Here is a 12,136-nt window from a genome sequence, read left to right as displayed (position 1 = left end):
CAGCAAGTGAGTAAGTGCCCTTCAGTCCCCCTCTGGCACGCCTGTGGTGGGGAAGTGGATTTTATGGTCAGCTTGAATTTTGGACCTGGTGAAAGAGAATATATCAGATGTTTTCTATACGTATGTTTCATACATTGTTTAAAAAGTCATTAATAGAACTTTTTTCTACAATAGAAATGATTCTGGGTGTTGAGAGCAGCACAGGGCATGCATGAAAGCTTTCCCAGTAAATCAGCCAGCACTCTAATCGTGACAGGTTCTTCTGGGGTTTTACTCCAACTGTCAGGCTGTGGAGAAAAATAGGATTGTTCTAGGGTTATTCTTGAACATTTAAATAAAGTACAGTAGGGTGCAATGCAACATGTGCTTTATCGGGTTCTGAGGCTTTTGCCAGCAGAAATTCTTAGACCAAACTCGTTATGGCTGATAGCTGAAAACAAGCTGTCGTTGCTTAAAAACAAATAAATGCCTGCTTTGATAAAACTTGATTTATTCAAAAAGGGCTGAGAGAAACACACTTGAATTTATTCTCGCTTTCTACATTAAAGTAGTTACTTGGAATTACACCAGGTAAACTTGGTTCAGAGGAGATAAAAATTGGCCACCTATTGAGGAATAAAATAGTTAAGCCTGTAATATCGTCCTTTAACTTACTTGAGCATAATGAAACATGGTAACCAAGACAATGAGATGGAAGTGTTCTCAACTGTGCAATTTTTGCGTTAAAAAAAGCTTGCAAACAGGCTCCTGTATATATACATTTCCTCTGTGTGCTCAAGTGCAAGCCTGTAGGTGTGTGTAACATCCCCTCATTTGGGTTACACAGGCTCTGTATGTATATCCCCACAGCACCTCTGCTCTGCGTGTGAAGAACGGATTTAGGGCCACAGCATCTGACACCACTTGAACCCCTTTCTTCTGGTAGATAGTCCACTAGCAAAAATTGGAGCAAAACCAGGGTTTTAGGACTCTTGTGTCTCTGGGTGGCTGCAATTCAGTTGTATGTTGAGCCACGGGAGTCTAAACAACAACAAAAAGCCCTTTGCCCGCTGTTTGTGGAAAACACAAATGCTGTTCTGAGGTTTATACAGTTTGATCTGGAATTGTGCTGTAACTCCACGTTTACTAGAAATCAGCATCTATAAAACTGAGTGTCAGTTAACGAGGTTAAGCAGAAGCTTTTAGAAGAAAATGGGATAGCTAATAATGTAAAATAGTGGGGTTTGCCAGTGATCAGTGTTGACTCAAGCTGTTGCTGTATGGATAAAGCATGCTTCTAATTGTGCTAGATTTATATGAAGAGCAAGGAGGGGGGATATTATGCATTAAAGCAACTCTTCCTATAAAACTCTGGTTTGTGGCTTCCAGAAGTTATCTACTTTGTGTACTGAACCCAGAGCACTTTGCTCTCCCCTTTCATTGGTTTACATACTGCTAATGATATTTATTTTCTCTCCTTCCTTCTCCCCATCCTGATTATTTTGGTTTCAAGCCGTGGCAAATAATTTCCTTTGTAGCTTAAGAAAGTTGGAAACCAATTCCTTAAGTATTTAGTGTTTCACATAACTGGTAACTTAAAACCTGATCAACAATGCAGTAAAACATCAAAAACACCCTTAACAGAATCACAATCAAAAGTCTAAATAAACATTTTTCATTTTCTCTTCCTGCCTGGCAGGACTCCCACTGCATTACCACGCAGTTTCAGCAGCAGTTGGGAGAAATGGGTCTGGAAAGTAAACTCGTATCCTCAGCGTGGAGCCATTAGGTAAATATACTGTGTTTTTTACATCTGATGCTATGGTTTCATAAACATGGGTAACACGCTCCACCAGATGCCCAAATCAGAGATTGTTGTCAATGCAAATATCCTTGTATGGACACTGAATGGGTGGATGATGACATTTGCATACATATAGAGCTTAATCTGGAATCACGGGGCAATTTTTTTTGCACAAAACTGTATAAATTTGCTAAAGCATTCTCTCTTTAGTGCATAACAGAGCTTTTTATTTACAGCTATTCTGATTTGCATACAGCAACCTTTTTTCAGCAATCTTTTAATTTTTCAGCAATCTTTTCCTGCGACGCAGCCTGTTACTCTCGGGAGGGTCACCTCCATTCACTGACACATGGCAATAACGCCGTATTGCACAGGGTCTCTGGTGCCTGCCACTGTCGTAAGACACGGTTTCTCTCAAGTGTCAGACAGCTTGTGTCCTCCACGGGCTCCTCGCTTCTCTGAGCGATCTGTCGTAAGGAAGAGTAGCAAAAAAAGAATTTTTCAGCTGGCAGTTTATGAAGAGCACAATGAGTGTCACAGTCAAGAGCAGAAAGAAAAACAGAATGATGTAAGTCACCAAGTCTGGCTTATTTATTTCCCCTTCTTTTAACACCCTGGCTGTCGACATGTAAAAAGCGGAGGAGCTCACAGGTCTCGGTGTGCCGCTCAGGTAGGGTGTGTTGGTCTGAATGATTAGGTGAGCTTCAGTGGCACTGGTTGAATTTAGCAATTCGCTATACATGTTCTTGCTTAAATTTCCTCCACGGTAGAAGTAAAGCAGGAGAGCAAAGGCAGTCAGTCTTTGGCATAAGAAAGAAATAACGTTCCTGCTTGTGAAAGGCTGAAAATCAGCCGCATTTTGTCTAAAAGCAAATTAATTCACTCGCATGGCTCAGCGACTTTCTTTTAAATCTTCTTGGCTCGTATTTACAGCATTCATCCACAAATATGAATCAAAAATGGTACAAGTACCTCGTGTCCTGGCCCTTGTTCCCCCAGCACACCTCTTGTGGGGGTAATGCGCTGGATCATCTGCTGGTCAGCTGGGACAGACTGGGAGCTCCGGCAGTCTGCTGGGAGCCCCGCTCCACCTGCATGGGAACAGGCTCTGCCTGCCCCAGCTCCGGTGCTGGCAGCCGGGCAGAGAGGAGCCAAGGCTCTGGCTGGCAGCGCTCACTGTCCGTGAAAGGAAGGCACGATGGATTTCCAGCTGGTTTTCAGAAGGGGGATGCGCACAAATCCAGGGTTAAATGGCATCTGCTGGGAGAGGCGGCTGCTGCTTTGAGATCCTGCTGAATTTGCCGTCGCGGTTCTCTGCCTCGGGAGGCTCCGTGCTGCTGAAATCCTGGTGCTGTGAAGCATTAGTTGACTTTCTTAAGCCCAGTTAGCGGCACGGCTGTGGAGCCAGTGTTAAGAGGCTGAGCTTTCTGCTTGAGCTTTCCAGGCGCTCTTTTCGATTGCTTTGAGAAAATTTAAGGGGAAAAAAAAAAAAATTGATCAATGTCCCTTTGTTTAAAAAAAAAGAAAAACCAAAAAAAAGCCTCCCTGGGAGTGGGAGGAGGGTCAGTTCTTTAGAAACCTCCTCTCTGTCCTCAGCTCAGCCGAGCTGCGAGGTGGGACTGGGCAGGGTTCTGTCAAACATGACTTTTTTCCCCCTGACAGAAGCTCCACCGCAGCATCACTTGCTACCGTGGGAAGGGGAGAACTGCGTGGTGGTGCCGACCAGCTCTGCAGCCCGTGGTGCATCTGGCAGTGACACGATGCTAAAAAGGAAGAGATCTTCCGATAAATCCCCGTGAGTGCCCGAGGCTCTGGCTAGAGGTTTTGAGCTGGGGGAGGGTAGCAGAGAATGGGACAGAAAGAGAAAAATTGCCTTGAAACCTTTCTTTCTTCCTTCCTCAGACCTTTAATGTTAAAAATCTAGAGTAATCAGAAAATGTCTTTTTTCTTCTTCTTTTCTTCTATACGGTCCCCAGCACCCTCTCCAGCCTGACAATTAGCATGTTAATTTATTTTTTTCATCAAATTGCTTTTATGCTGCTATTAGCTGCTGGCTGCTTGCCAGCTTGCTCTCGCAATCTCTCACTGCCATGCATCAGATAAGCGTTAATGCTTTTATTTTAAGGCATTGCAACTTGAAAAAAAGGGGCAGGGGGCAGAGCCGGAGGTGAGAGGAGCGAGGAAGAGGGGAGCACTTGGCAACTGGGCAGAGGAAAGGCTGAAACTGGACACCTTCTCCAGTCCCGGGGTGCTGATCCAAGCAAATGCTAAAGCTGCTTGTGAGGAGATATTGCACCACAGTCCCGGGTGGTGAAACGTTTCACTTGGCATAAGAAGTGTTTCTGCTGGGAGAGGGGAAATGAAGAGAGGAGAAATCTTCTGGTCAGTCAGGTTTAAATAAAATAAAATAAAGTCTCTGCTAGAGGACAACACCCTCTGAGGCCCTGGTCAGTGTGTTCCTGGTCTCCTGCCAAGCTCCAGGTGCTCCAGTTAAACCCCTTGTGCCTCCAGTAACTGCTGGGGCAGTTGAAGGCTGTCATATCCCTGGGCGCATCCTTCTGCATCTGTCCTCAGAAAAGCCACTACCTGCGTGTTTACCTTCAAGTCTTGGGGACCTTTTGAATTCACAAGGAGATCTTCTTCAAGGTTTTCCTGATCTTTGTTTTTCCCTTCCCTCCACATCCCATTCTTCAGCCCAAGTGAGCTGGTACCTCCACATGCTGCTCTCTGGGATGGCTGGGGGGTCATTCCCTGCCTCAACCTAACTCTTCTCCTGGGGACATGTCTCCTGCCCGTGGAGCCACAGTAGTTACACCTATTTACTCTGTGCAGGTTCAAAGAACAGGACACCCAGGCAGGCAGCCAGCACGGGGGTTGGAAAAATCAACAGTGTCTTAAAAAAGCTAATATAGTTCGCAACTGTTTTACCTACCATGTCTCCCTGAAATCATAGAGTTTGTGAGCAGCAGCACGACATGGATGTCTGGAAGGCTGGATGTCTTCCCAGGACCATCCTGTCTTCAGCTCTCTTCTCCCTGAACTGTTTTTGAGTTTAACCAAACTTCGTATGGTTTTTATTTACTTTATGGGTTTTATTAGTTTGTAGGAAAAGCAGGAAGGCATCCGGGGGCTGAGTCCTATAAACAGCGAGGACAGTTGTAATGTTTCACATGCTTTAGCAAAAAGTTTGTTATAAACAGCTTGTCTGCAAATGGTACCAACTCTGCAAAAGGGGGAAAATACTACGAAAGGTGCACGTGAATGTCGTAGCCATGGGTGCATTTTGTCCCTCCACAGAAGTGTGACTTTGGCAGCCCCATGGTGCTCCATTTGACGGCTTGGAGTCAAACTGGGCAGAGGTGGAGAAGGAAGGGTGGCTCCTCGGTGGCCGTGTGCTCATCCTCCGTGTCCTTCCTCCCTTGAGCCTGTGGGGAGCGTTCCCCTGAACCATCCGAGGTGTCCCCGCAGGTGGATGGGACAGTCGCTGCTGGGGGGGACACAAACGGGCTGTTTGCTCTGCCATGTCAGTGCCTCCATGGGACCTCGTCTGGCTGCACATCTTCTCCCTGCAAACATGGGGTGCCCCCTCTGAACCTCCTCTTTCCACCCTTGTTTGCATGCAGGTTGCAGCAGAACCTTTCTTCTTTTTTCCCCCTTTTACTCCTACAAAATGTCATCTCTCATTCTTGGAAAACTTGTTTTCTGCCCTGAAGATACAGTGGTTCAGCTCCAGTGCTGGTGCTCTGGAGCTAATGGTCACGGTCCAACCACCCGACACACGGATAAATCCTTGGGGTGGTTCACAAGCGCCCTATGTGCATGCAGGCTTGGGAGTGTACAGAACTCCTTCTGCTTTTTGGCTGGCTGGCTGAAGCTAATCTGTAAATTGATGAGAAGCCCTGGGAGTAAATCAGATGGGTTTTCTGCAGCACTGTATCCAGGCTTAATCTTGAAAAAGCTAAATTTACATAAATAATACCTTAATTGCAAAAGTAAGAGTTTATCCTTTCCTTTTGTTCTCCTTAATTTGGTAGAGCATTTAAAATCTTTAGTTCCTTGTAATTTTTCCTCATTAACTTATTTCTTATTTAGTAGCTTCGTTGTTGTTGTTCCTTGTTTTCTTTTTCTTTCCTTTCCTTCTTCCCCTCCCCTCAAGGTTTTCAGCATTTAATGACTTGTTTCATTAGTTTTTTAATGTGCACTGGCAATGGTGCTGCAAGGACAAACACAGAGCCTCTGACACTGGCTGGAGTTTAACAATAATAAACCTTCGAGTGTTGCAACTTCCTGGCATGTTTGGAAGCTGGGTCAGCATCGCTGGCCCTGGTGGTATCACGGGGACAATCCTGGGGCTGGAGAGGCGCTCTGCCCCCTCCTGTCTCACCCTCCCCTATGGGCATGTCTTCCCCCAGCTACATTCAAAAGCAAGAAATTTTGTCTCGGGAGTGTTGGAGGCCCAGCTGACCCCAAGGGATTTATCAAAGTCTGCGGCGGCTCAGTGGCACTTCTGGCCCAAACTTGGTCCAGTCTTGCCACGGTGTGAAATAAAGAGTGACAGAAACTGTCCGGAGCTGAAAGAAGGGAGAACAGAGACTGTGACCCTCAGCACCGCTCTGCTGCTGCTCTCCGGGCTGGCAGGACGATGGTGTTCGTTTGAACGATCCTTCGGCCAAGCTCCCACCAAACACAATGCAAATCTTAGCGGGTGGGAACCGCGCCGGGTTCAGCCGCCCTGTGAAAGGCTGGAGCCTTTCCCTGTATCCAGACTGGTAAATAATGCATGATCTCTCTCTTACATGCTTACGCAAGTCCTACCATGATAAATATCAACGGAGCAAAATGGAAGTGGAAAGAAACATTATCCTTCTCCGTAATGCAACCATTTACAACCTGCGTTACGATCCTCCTGCTCTGAGGAGCGAGCGGCAGTCGGGGGATGTTTCTGTTAGCAGACCAGAATGCAACAAATCACGCGCTGTAACTTTCCAGTGCCGCATAAAAGCAGCCTTAAAACCAGATAAAGGAAAGAAAATAAAAATAATATACAGAGATTATTTTCTTTTTTTAGTCACTCCAAAGGAAAATATTTGTTTCCAGGTGCCTGAGAATCAGACATTAAGACCCTATTTTCAAATGCAAGGGCAAAAAAACTAAGCACTAGACAGCCAATCTGAGGATTTTGCCTTTGGTGCTTAAATGTGGGGCTGGATGCCTGAAGAAATTGGCCCGAGTGCAGAGACATCTTGAAAATATTTTATTTCAAAAGAGCTTGTGTGTGCTCTTTAACCTCTAACATTAGGTTTCTCGGGGCATGTTTGCGCCAGCTGAAGCAGAAGCATTCAGAAAGTCTCCAGAGAAGGGACCTTGTGTGCATCTTATCAGGGTGGCACCCGAATCCTTTGTTCTTCTCTGGGTTGTGAGTAGCATCATGATTCATCAAGGCATGCTCCCTCTGAGGAAGGGGAATAAGCATCCTGCACCTCCTACCATCCAGGTAAGCTTTGCCACTGCTCAAGTGGACTTTAGGAAATAACTCTGGCTGTTTGGTGAATATTGGCAGCATCCCAGAATCCCTGCCCTCCCACCACTGGTCCAGCATACTGCAGCAGCTTGACAGAGCTTCCAAAGGGTTTTGCAGTGCTAGGAGCTTCACCCATAGCGAAAGGTTTTGAGTCCTTGTGTGGCAGATACATAGATTCCCCGTGTCCCGAATAAACTCATTTTCTCTTTGCAGTAGCTTGCTTGGTGTGTATAGAAAGGAAAGCACAGCTGAGTTTCATACAGCCAAGAGAGTGTGGGTGGGCATCCAGTAAGGCTCCAGGGGATGCAGCATCAGTACATCCACACACGTAGAACATGAGCAGGAGGGTGTTTTGAAAGTAAAAGCAAAGGGCGTAATTGTAGAGAAAGATTGTCTTTGCTACCTTCTTTTAGCTTAAACTCGTTTCTAGTCATGAGGCACTGGTTTGTGAGGTGAGCTGGGTGCGAAGATGGTTGCAGATGCTGTGCTGAGGTCTGTGACAGCCCAGCTCTGGGCAGGAGAAAGGTTTCACCCAGGTCATCAGGTGTGTGTCAGCTCGGTCCTCAGACATGGCTGCTGCTCTGTGTGCTGCCCAGAGGTGTTAGCTGTTAGTCCTGTCTCTGCAGCATGAGGGTGCTCCCTGGCGCTGGTTCCTGATCCAGCCTGTCACTACCCAGGCAGATATGTCCAAGAACAGTTATATGCACTAACAGGGCTACCTGCTGCAGGCAGTGTCTGTATTCCCAGCGTTTAACCGCAGTTATGTGGGATTGAATTTCAGTTAAGAAAATAAGGGATGAAGTGTTAGAACTCACTGTGAGGTTTTAGTTTGGAATTCATTTTGGTTTTGGTGCTAGCAATCTCTTACCAACCTGCAATATAAGTAAAATCAGTGTCTGTCCCATCCTGAATACACTCTCTGGGGATCAGAAGTGGATTTGGGGAGGCTGTGGGGAACGGTGCTTTTCACCTCTCTCCTGTTCATGCCTCCTCTCAAAGGGAATAAAAGGAGCCTTTGTCCAGGCTGCTGCACAAAACACATCCCACCCGTATATATGACCCTCCTCCTGCCTGAACTACTGGTATTCTGTAAAACTTCATGTTTAACCGTAATACTAGCTTCACTGGAGGGAATTCACGTCAGGAGGGGCTGGAGGGTGCCCCTCATCTTTCAAGAAAGTGTTGAACTCTCAGGTAGAAATCCTCTCCTCTGGCATTGCTCTGCTTCTCCCTACCTTAGTTTTGCCAGCATTAGGTGTGTTTGGGATGAGACAAAGAGTGTTTGGGATGAGACAAAGATTGTTCGGGAAGCTTCACAGATCATCTCAGGGTTCTTTTATTAGCGGAACCTGTCTTTACTTCTGGCTTCTTGCTTGTACAACTCACCTGTCTGGTGTCAAAAATTTTTCCTCCTTTCTTGCAGGTGTCTGGGCATGGTCTGTCAGTGATGGGAAGCTGTGGCTGTATGGATGACAGGTTGGGTAGACAGGGTTCCTCTTTCTTCTCTGGCTATTGATTTTTGCTCTGTTTTTTTTTTTTTTTTTAAGGTCCATATTGATTGTAAATTTTGAGGAGAGTCAACACCAAGTAATGAGGGTGAGTTATTAAACCTCGATGATCCCCTAGGCATACGTATGGAAGTTTACAGACCAGGGGCACCCCTGCCTCCCTGCATGCATGCCAAGGCTGGATATCTCTCTGATCAGGTGCTGTGCAAGGTGTCTATTTTGCAACTCCCTTCCCGGTTTAAAAAAACCAACTTGATAATCCTTCCTTACCCTGCAGGGGTCTGGAGGATTTATTACTGCAGGTGGCAAGGTGCTCTGATGCGATAAAAAAGACTAAAGAACCATCTAAAACAGGGTGGACGAGGGAGCTGAGCCCTGGGAGTGGTGGAGCTGAAATCTTAGTAGGTATTGACACTCACTGGGAAGTTAAACCTCTCTCCCATCGCTCTAACACAGCGCCTCTGCCCCAGCGAGGCAGCCCTCGCCTCCAGCAGCACTAGGGTTTGCTGCATGTGTGCTTCCCTGCGTCTGTAAGTTAATAAAGGAAATGTATTGCTCAGGGTTGGCTGTTTATTACTGGTCTCGGTGTGAACTCAGCCTGCTTGCAGTGTTAGCTCGGAGCAACAGTGATCATACAAATGGGGCTGACTCGCAGGTCCTTGGGTGGCCCTCGGTGGTAGGAACAGCAGAGGAGGTTAGAGTGAACAGCACATTGCCCTTCTCAGACTGGGCATAAACTTCAGAGTTTTAGATAAACTTTATTTTGGGAAGTATCAGGCTCTCAGTGTGGCTGGCTACCGCTTTAAGGCATATTTCCACCTATGACTGAAAAAAAATGAAAGGAAGATTGAACATTGCGTTCCTCAGCAGGCCAGGGAATTGGGGAGTTTAATTGTTTGTGTGCTGCTTGATAAAACAAAACAGGTTTATAATTTCTAATTTGTCATTCATAACAGTCTGACTCAACGAATCACATTGCTTATTGTTTTTAACTCAAAGGTCTTTTGGGTGTTAAGATAGAAGCTTTCTGTAGGACACATGGAACACCTCTGGGAGCAGGTAGCCTGCCCATGGCAGAGGCTGGACAATCCTCAGCAGAGACAAGGTTTCCGTCAGCTGGACTCTTGTCTCCCAAACTGAAGTTACCTATAGGATGGCAGAACAAAAGAATATGTTTCGATTTTTTTGTTTGTTTGTTTTTATTAAATCCTTCGTTGAGAAAAACAACCTCTTCTCTTTTTTTCTGCTCTCCAAAACCACCTGCAGATGTACAAGGAAAGGGTGGAGTTGTAGTTTCAATTCCTACAGCAGAGCTGTTCTGAAAAATTTGCACTGTTCACTGGACAAATTCGCCAAAAAGGGGGAAAAAGGCTTAGAACCTGTATGTCGGGTTTCTGTGTCTGTTTATTCCTTATTCTGGTGGTGTCTGAATCTGGAGAAGGACTTGATGTATAGTATCAGTGCTTTATATTTAGGCTCCATTTAACTCTCACACTCCATATGAGTGACTATGAAATATCCCTGACTGGAGCAGATGAAATCTGTCCATATTTCTCGTGTTCCAGATATCTAAGGCTCTCCATAAACCTAGGAGCCACCCTCTCCTTGTTTCTGTGGGAAGTTGCTGGCCAGACCTTTATGGAAAGCGAGGATTGCTTTAGGTTATTTGCATGTTATCTCAGCTGCCAGGCAGAGGTGGGAAAAGAGATCTGTGAGCGGCAAGCCCGGCCAGCAACGTCTGCTGGAGGGAAAACCACTCTTACTCATCTTCTTGGTTCTCCTGTTAGCATAGCCTGATCTTGAAAGGCCTCTTCATTAACTCTGATGGCTCAGTGTCTGGCTCTCGTTGTGTAAGACTGTAATTATTGTTAGTCCAGGCAAGGTAGCTGCCCCCGGTTGCCAAATGGGATGGGACTGCACCGTGCTGGAACAGCCCTTGCTTTGGGAAGCCCTGGAGACTTGATCCATCGGAGGGTGGTGGCTCATCTGTGAGTCTGCAGCATCCTGGTGTTCTCTGGCCACTACCCAGGGAAGCTGTAAAATGCCCTCAGCGAAGATGGTCTGCAGCGTATGCTTCGTCAATACACTTAGAAAGAAAATCTATCAGCCCACAACAAGGGTTATTTTAATCTGAAATCTTATTGCTTCTGGAACACCTGCTCTTTCATGGAGCAAACAAATGGGTTTTAATTTCATTGCCATACGTTTCATGGGAGTAAAGTTGAAAAGCTTGAAAACCAGCATCAGTTAGGATAACGATATTATCTTTTTCACATCTATAACAGCGCTTATAAAAGAAAAACTGCATGAAACATAAAGCAAAGAGAAATACCTCAAATCTCAGCCCCTTGAAATGTTTGCAACTAATGCCCCCCTTAGTAAAATAAAACTTGACCTGACTTTCAGCTTCACAGAGGAAAGCAGTGTTATCAAGTGCTGTTTCTTTTTGAGACGATGCAAGAAGGTGTTGTTACTCAGTCATGTTCCTTGTCTAGATAAAGGCAAATACATTCCCCTTGTATTTTAATTAGTTTCTCACTATGCTGGTGAGAAGTAGAGTACGGCATCGTTATTAAAATTCATGCTGTATAATCAGTACAGTTAGTACAGTCTTGGAGAACTGCAAGCTGAAGGACTTTTAACTTTGGTTAATAGTGGAATTATCCAACTCTTGCTACCATTTAACCCATTGCTAAATTTTTAAGTAGCAAGAAAGGTTGTGGTCGTAAAGAGAAATCGTTCTGTCGAGATCTTAAAGAGAAAGGTTGTGATCCTTCTTGAAGGCTACACCAGGCCAGCCATTAATTAGGAATGCTCGTTAATTATAACAGATAGTCTGCCATAAAATCTCTTTAACTGGCCTTTTGAACTGAATTTCAGTAGGGCAATTTTGACAAAAATAGAAGGGACTGTCCCTCGTAAAATGCTGGGGTTTTATCTCTCGTGGCATCCGTATTTAAAATTAAGAAAAATTACTAATGAAGATAAGAAACTCATTCTTTAGAAGATCAAAGTCATAAAATGCTGTTAATTCCCTTTGAGAACAAAACTATGAATTATAGCTAAGAGATTTTTCCCTGTAACTTTTTGTTGGATTTTAAAACTCTCTAATTGTTCCCCAAGACAGTCTTCCTTTGTATTTTGCTGTGAACCCATTTGCTGAAGTGTAAGGAACTCAAAAAAAAAAAAATCTCTGGGACAAAACCTACCACATATTCTGCTCAACATATATTCTTTTTAAGAACGAAAGTAACACCCTATTCCTCCTTAATAAAACCCAGCACAGGCTGTTTGGTTTAACAGGAAGGTTTGCTGGCGTTAGAG

General features: G+C 45.2%; 1 protein-coding gene across 1 annotated transcript; it reads right to left on the bottom strand.

The window, feature by feature from the left end:
• Positions 1-2,204: 2,204 nt before the first annotated feature.
• On the bottom strand, positions 2,205-2,525 carry SMIM32 (small integral membrane protein 32). Its single transcript, XM_086471218.1, has one exon. It carries the CDS (start codon positions 2,523-2,525, stop codon positions 2,205-2,207), a length of 321 nt encoding a protein of 106 aa, XP_086327344.1.
• Positions 2,526-12,136: the final 9,611 nt, after the last annotated feature.

Source organism: Leptosomus discolor, chromosome 10 (assembly GCF_034619465.1).
Source record: "Leptosomus discolor isolate bLepDis1 chromosome 10, bLepDis1.hap2, whole genome shotgun sequence".
Taxonomy (NCBI): domain Eukaryota; kingdom Metazoa; phylum Chordata; class Aves; order Leptosomiformes; family Leptosomidae; genus Leptosomus; species Leptosomus discolor.
Note: the sequence above shows the minus strand (reverse complement) of the source record. Positions and strands in the feature narration are given on the sequence as shown.

Coding starts and splice junctions, on each gene's coding strand:
- SMIM32 (XM_086471218.1), bottom strand. CDS start 2,525: ATGTATAGCGAATTGCTAAATTCAACCAGTGCCACTGAAGCTCACCTA.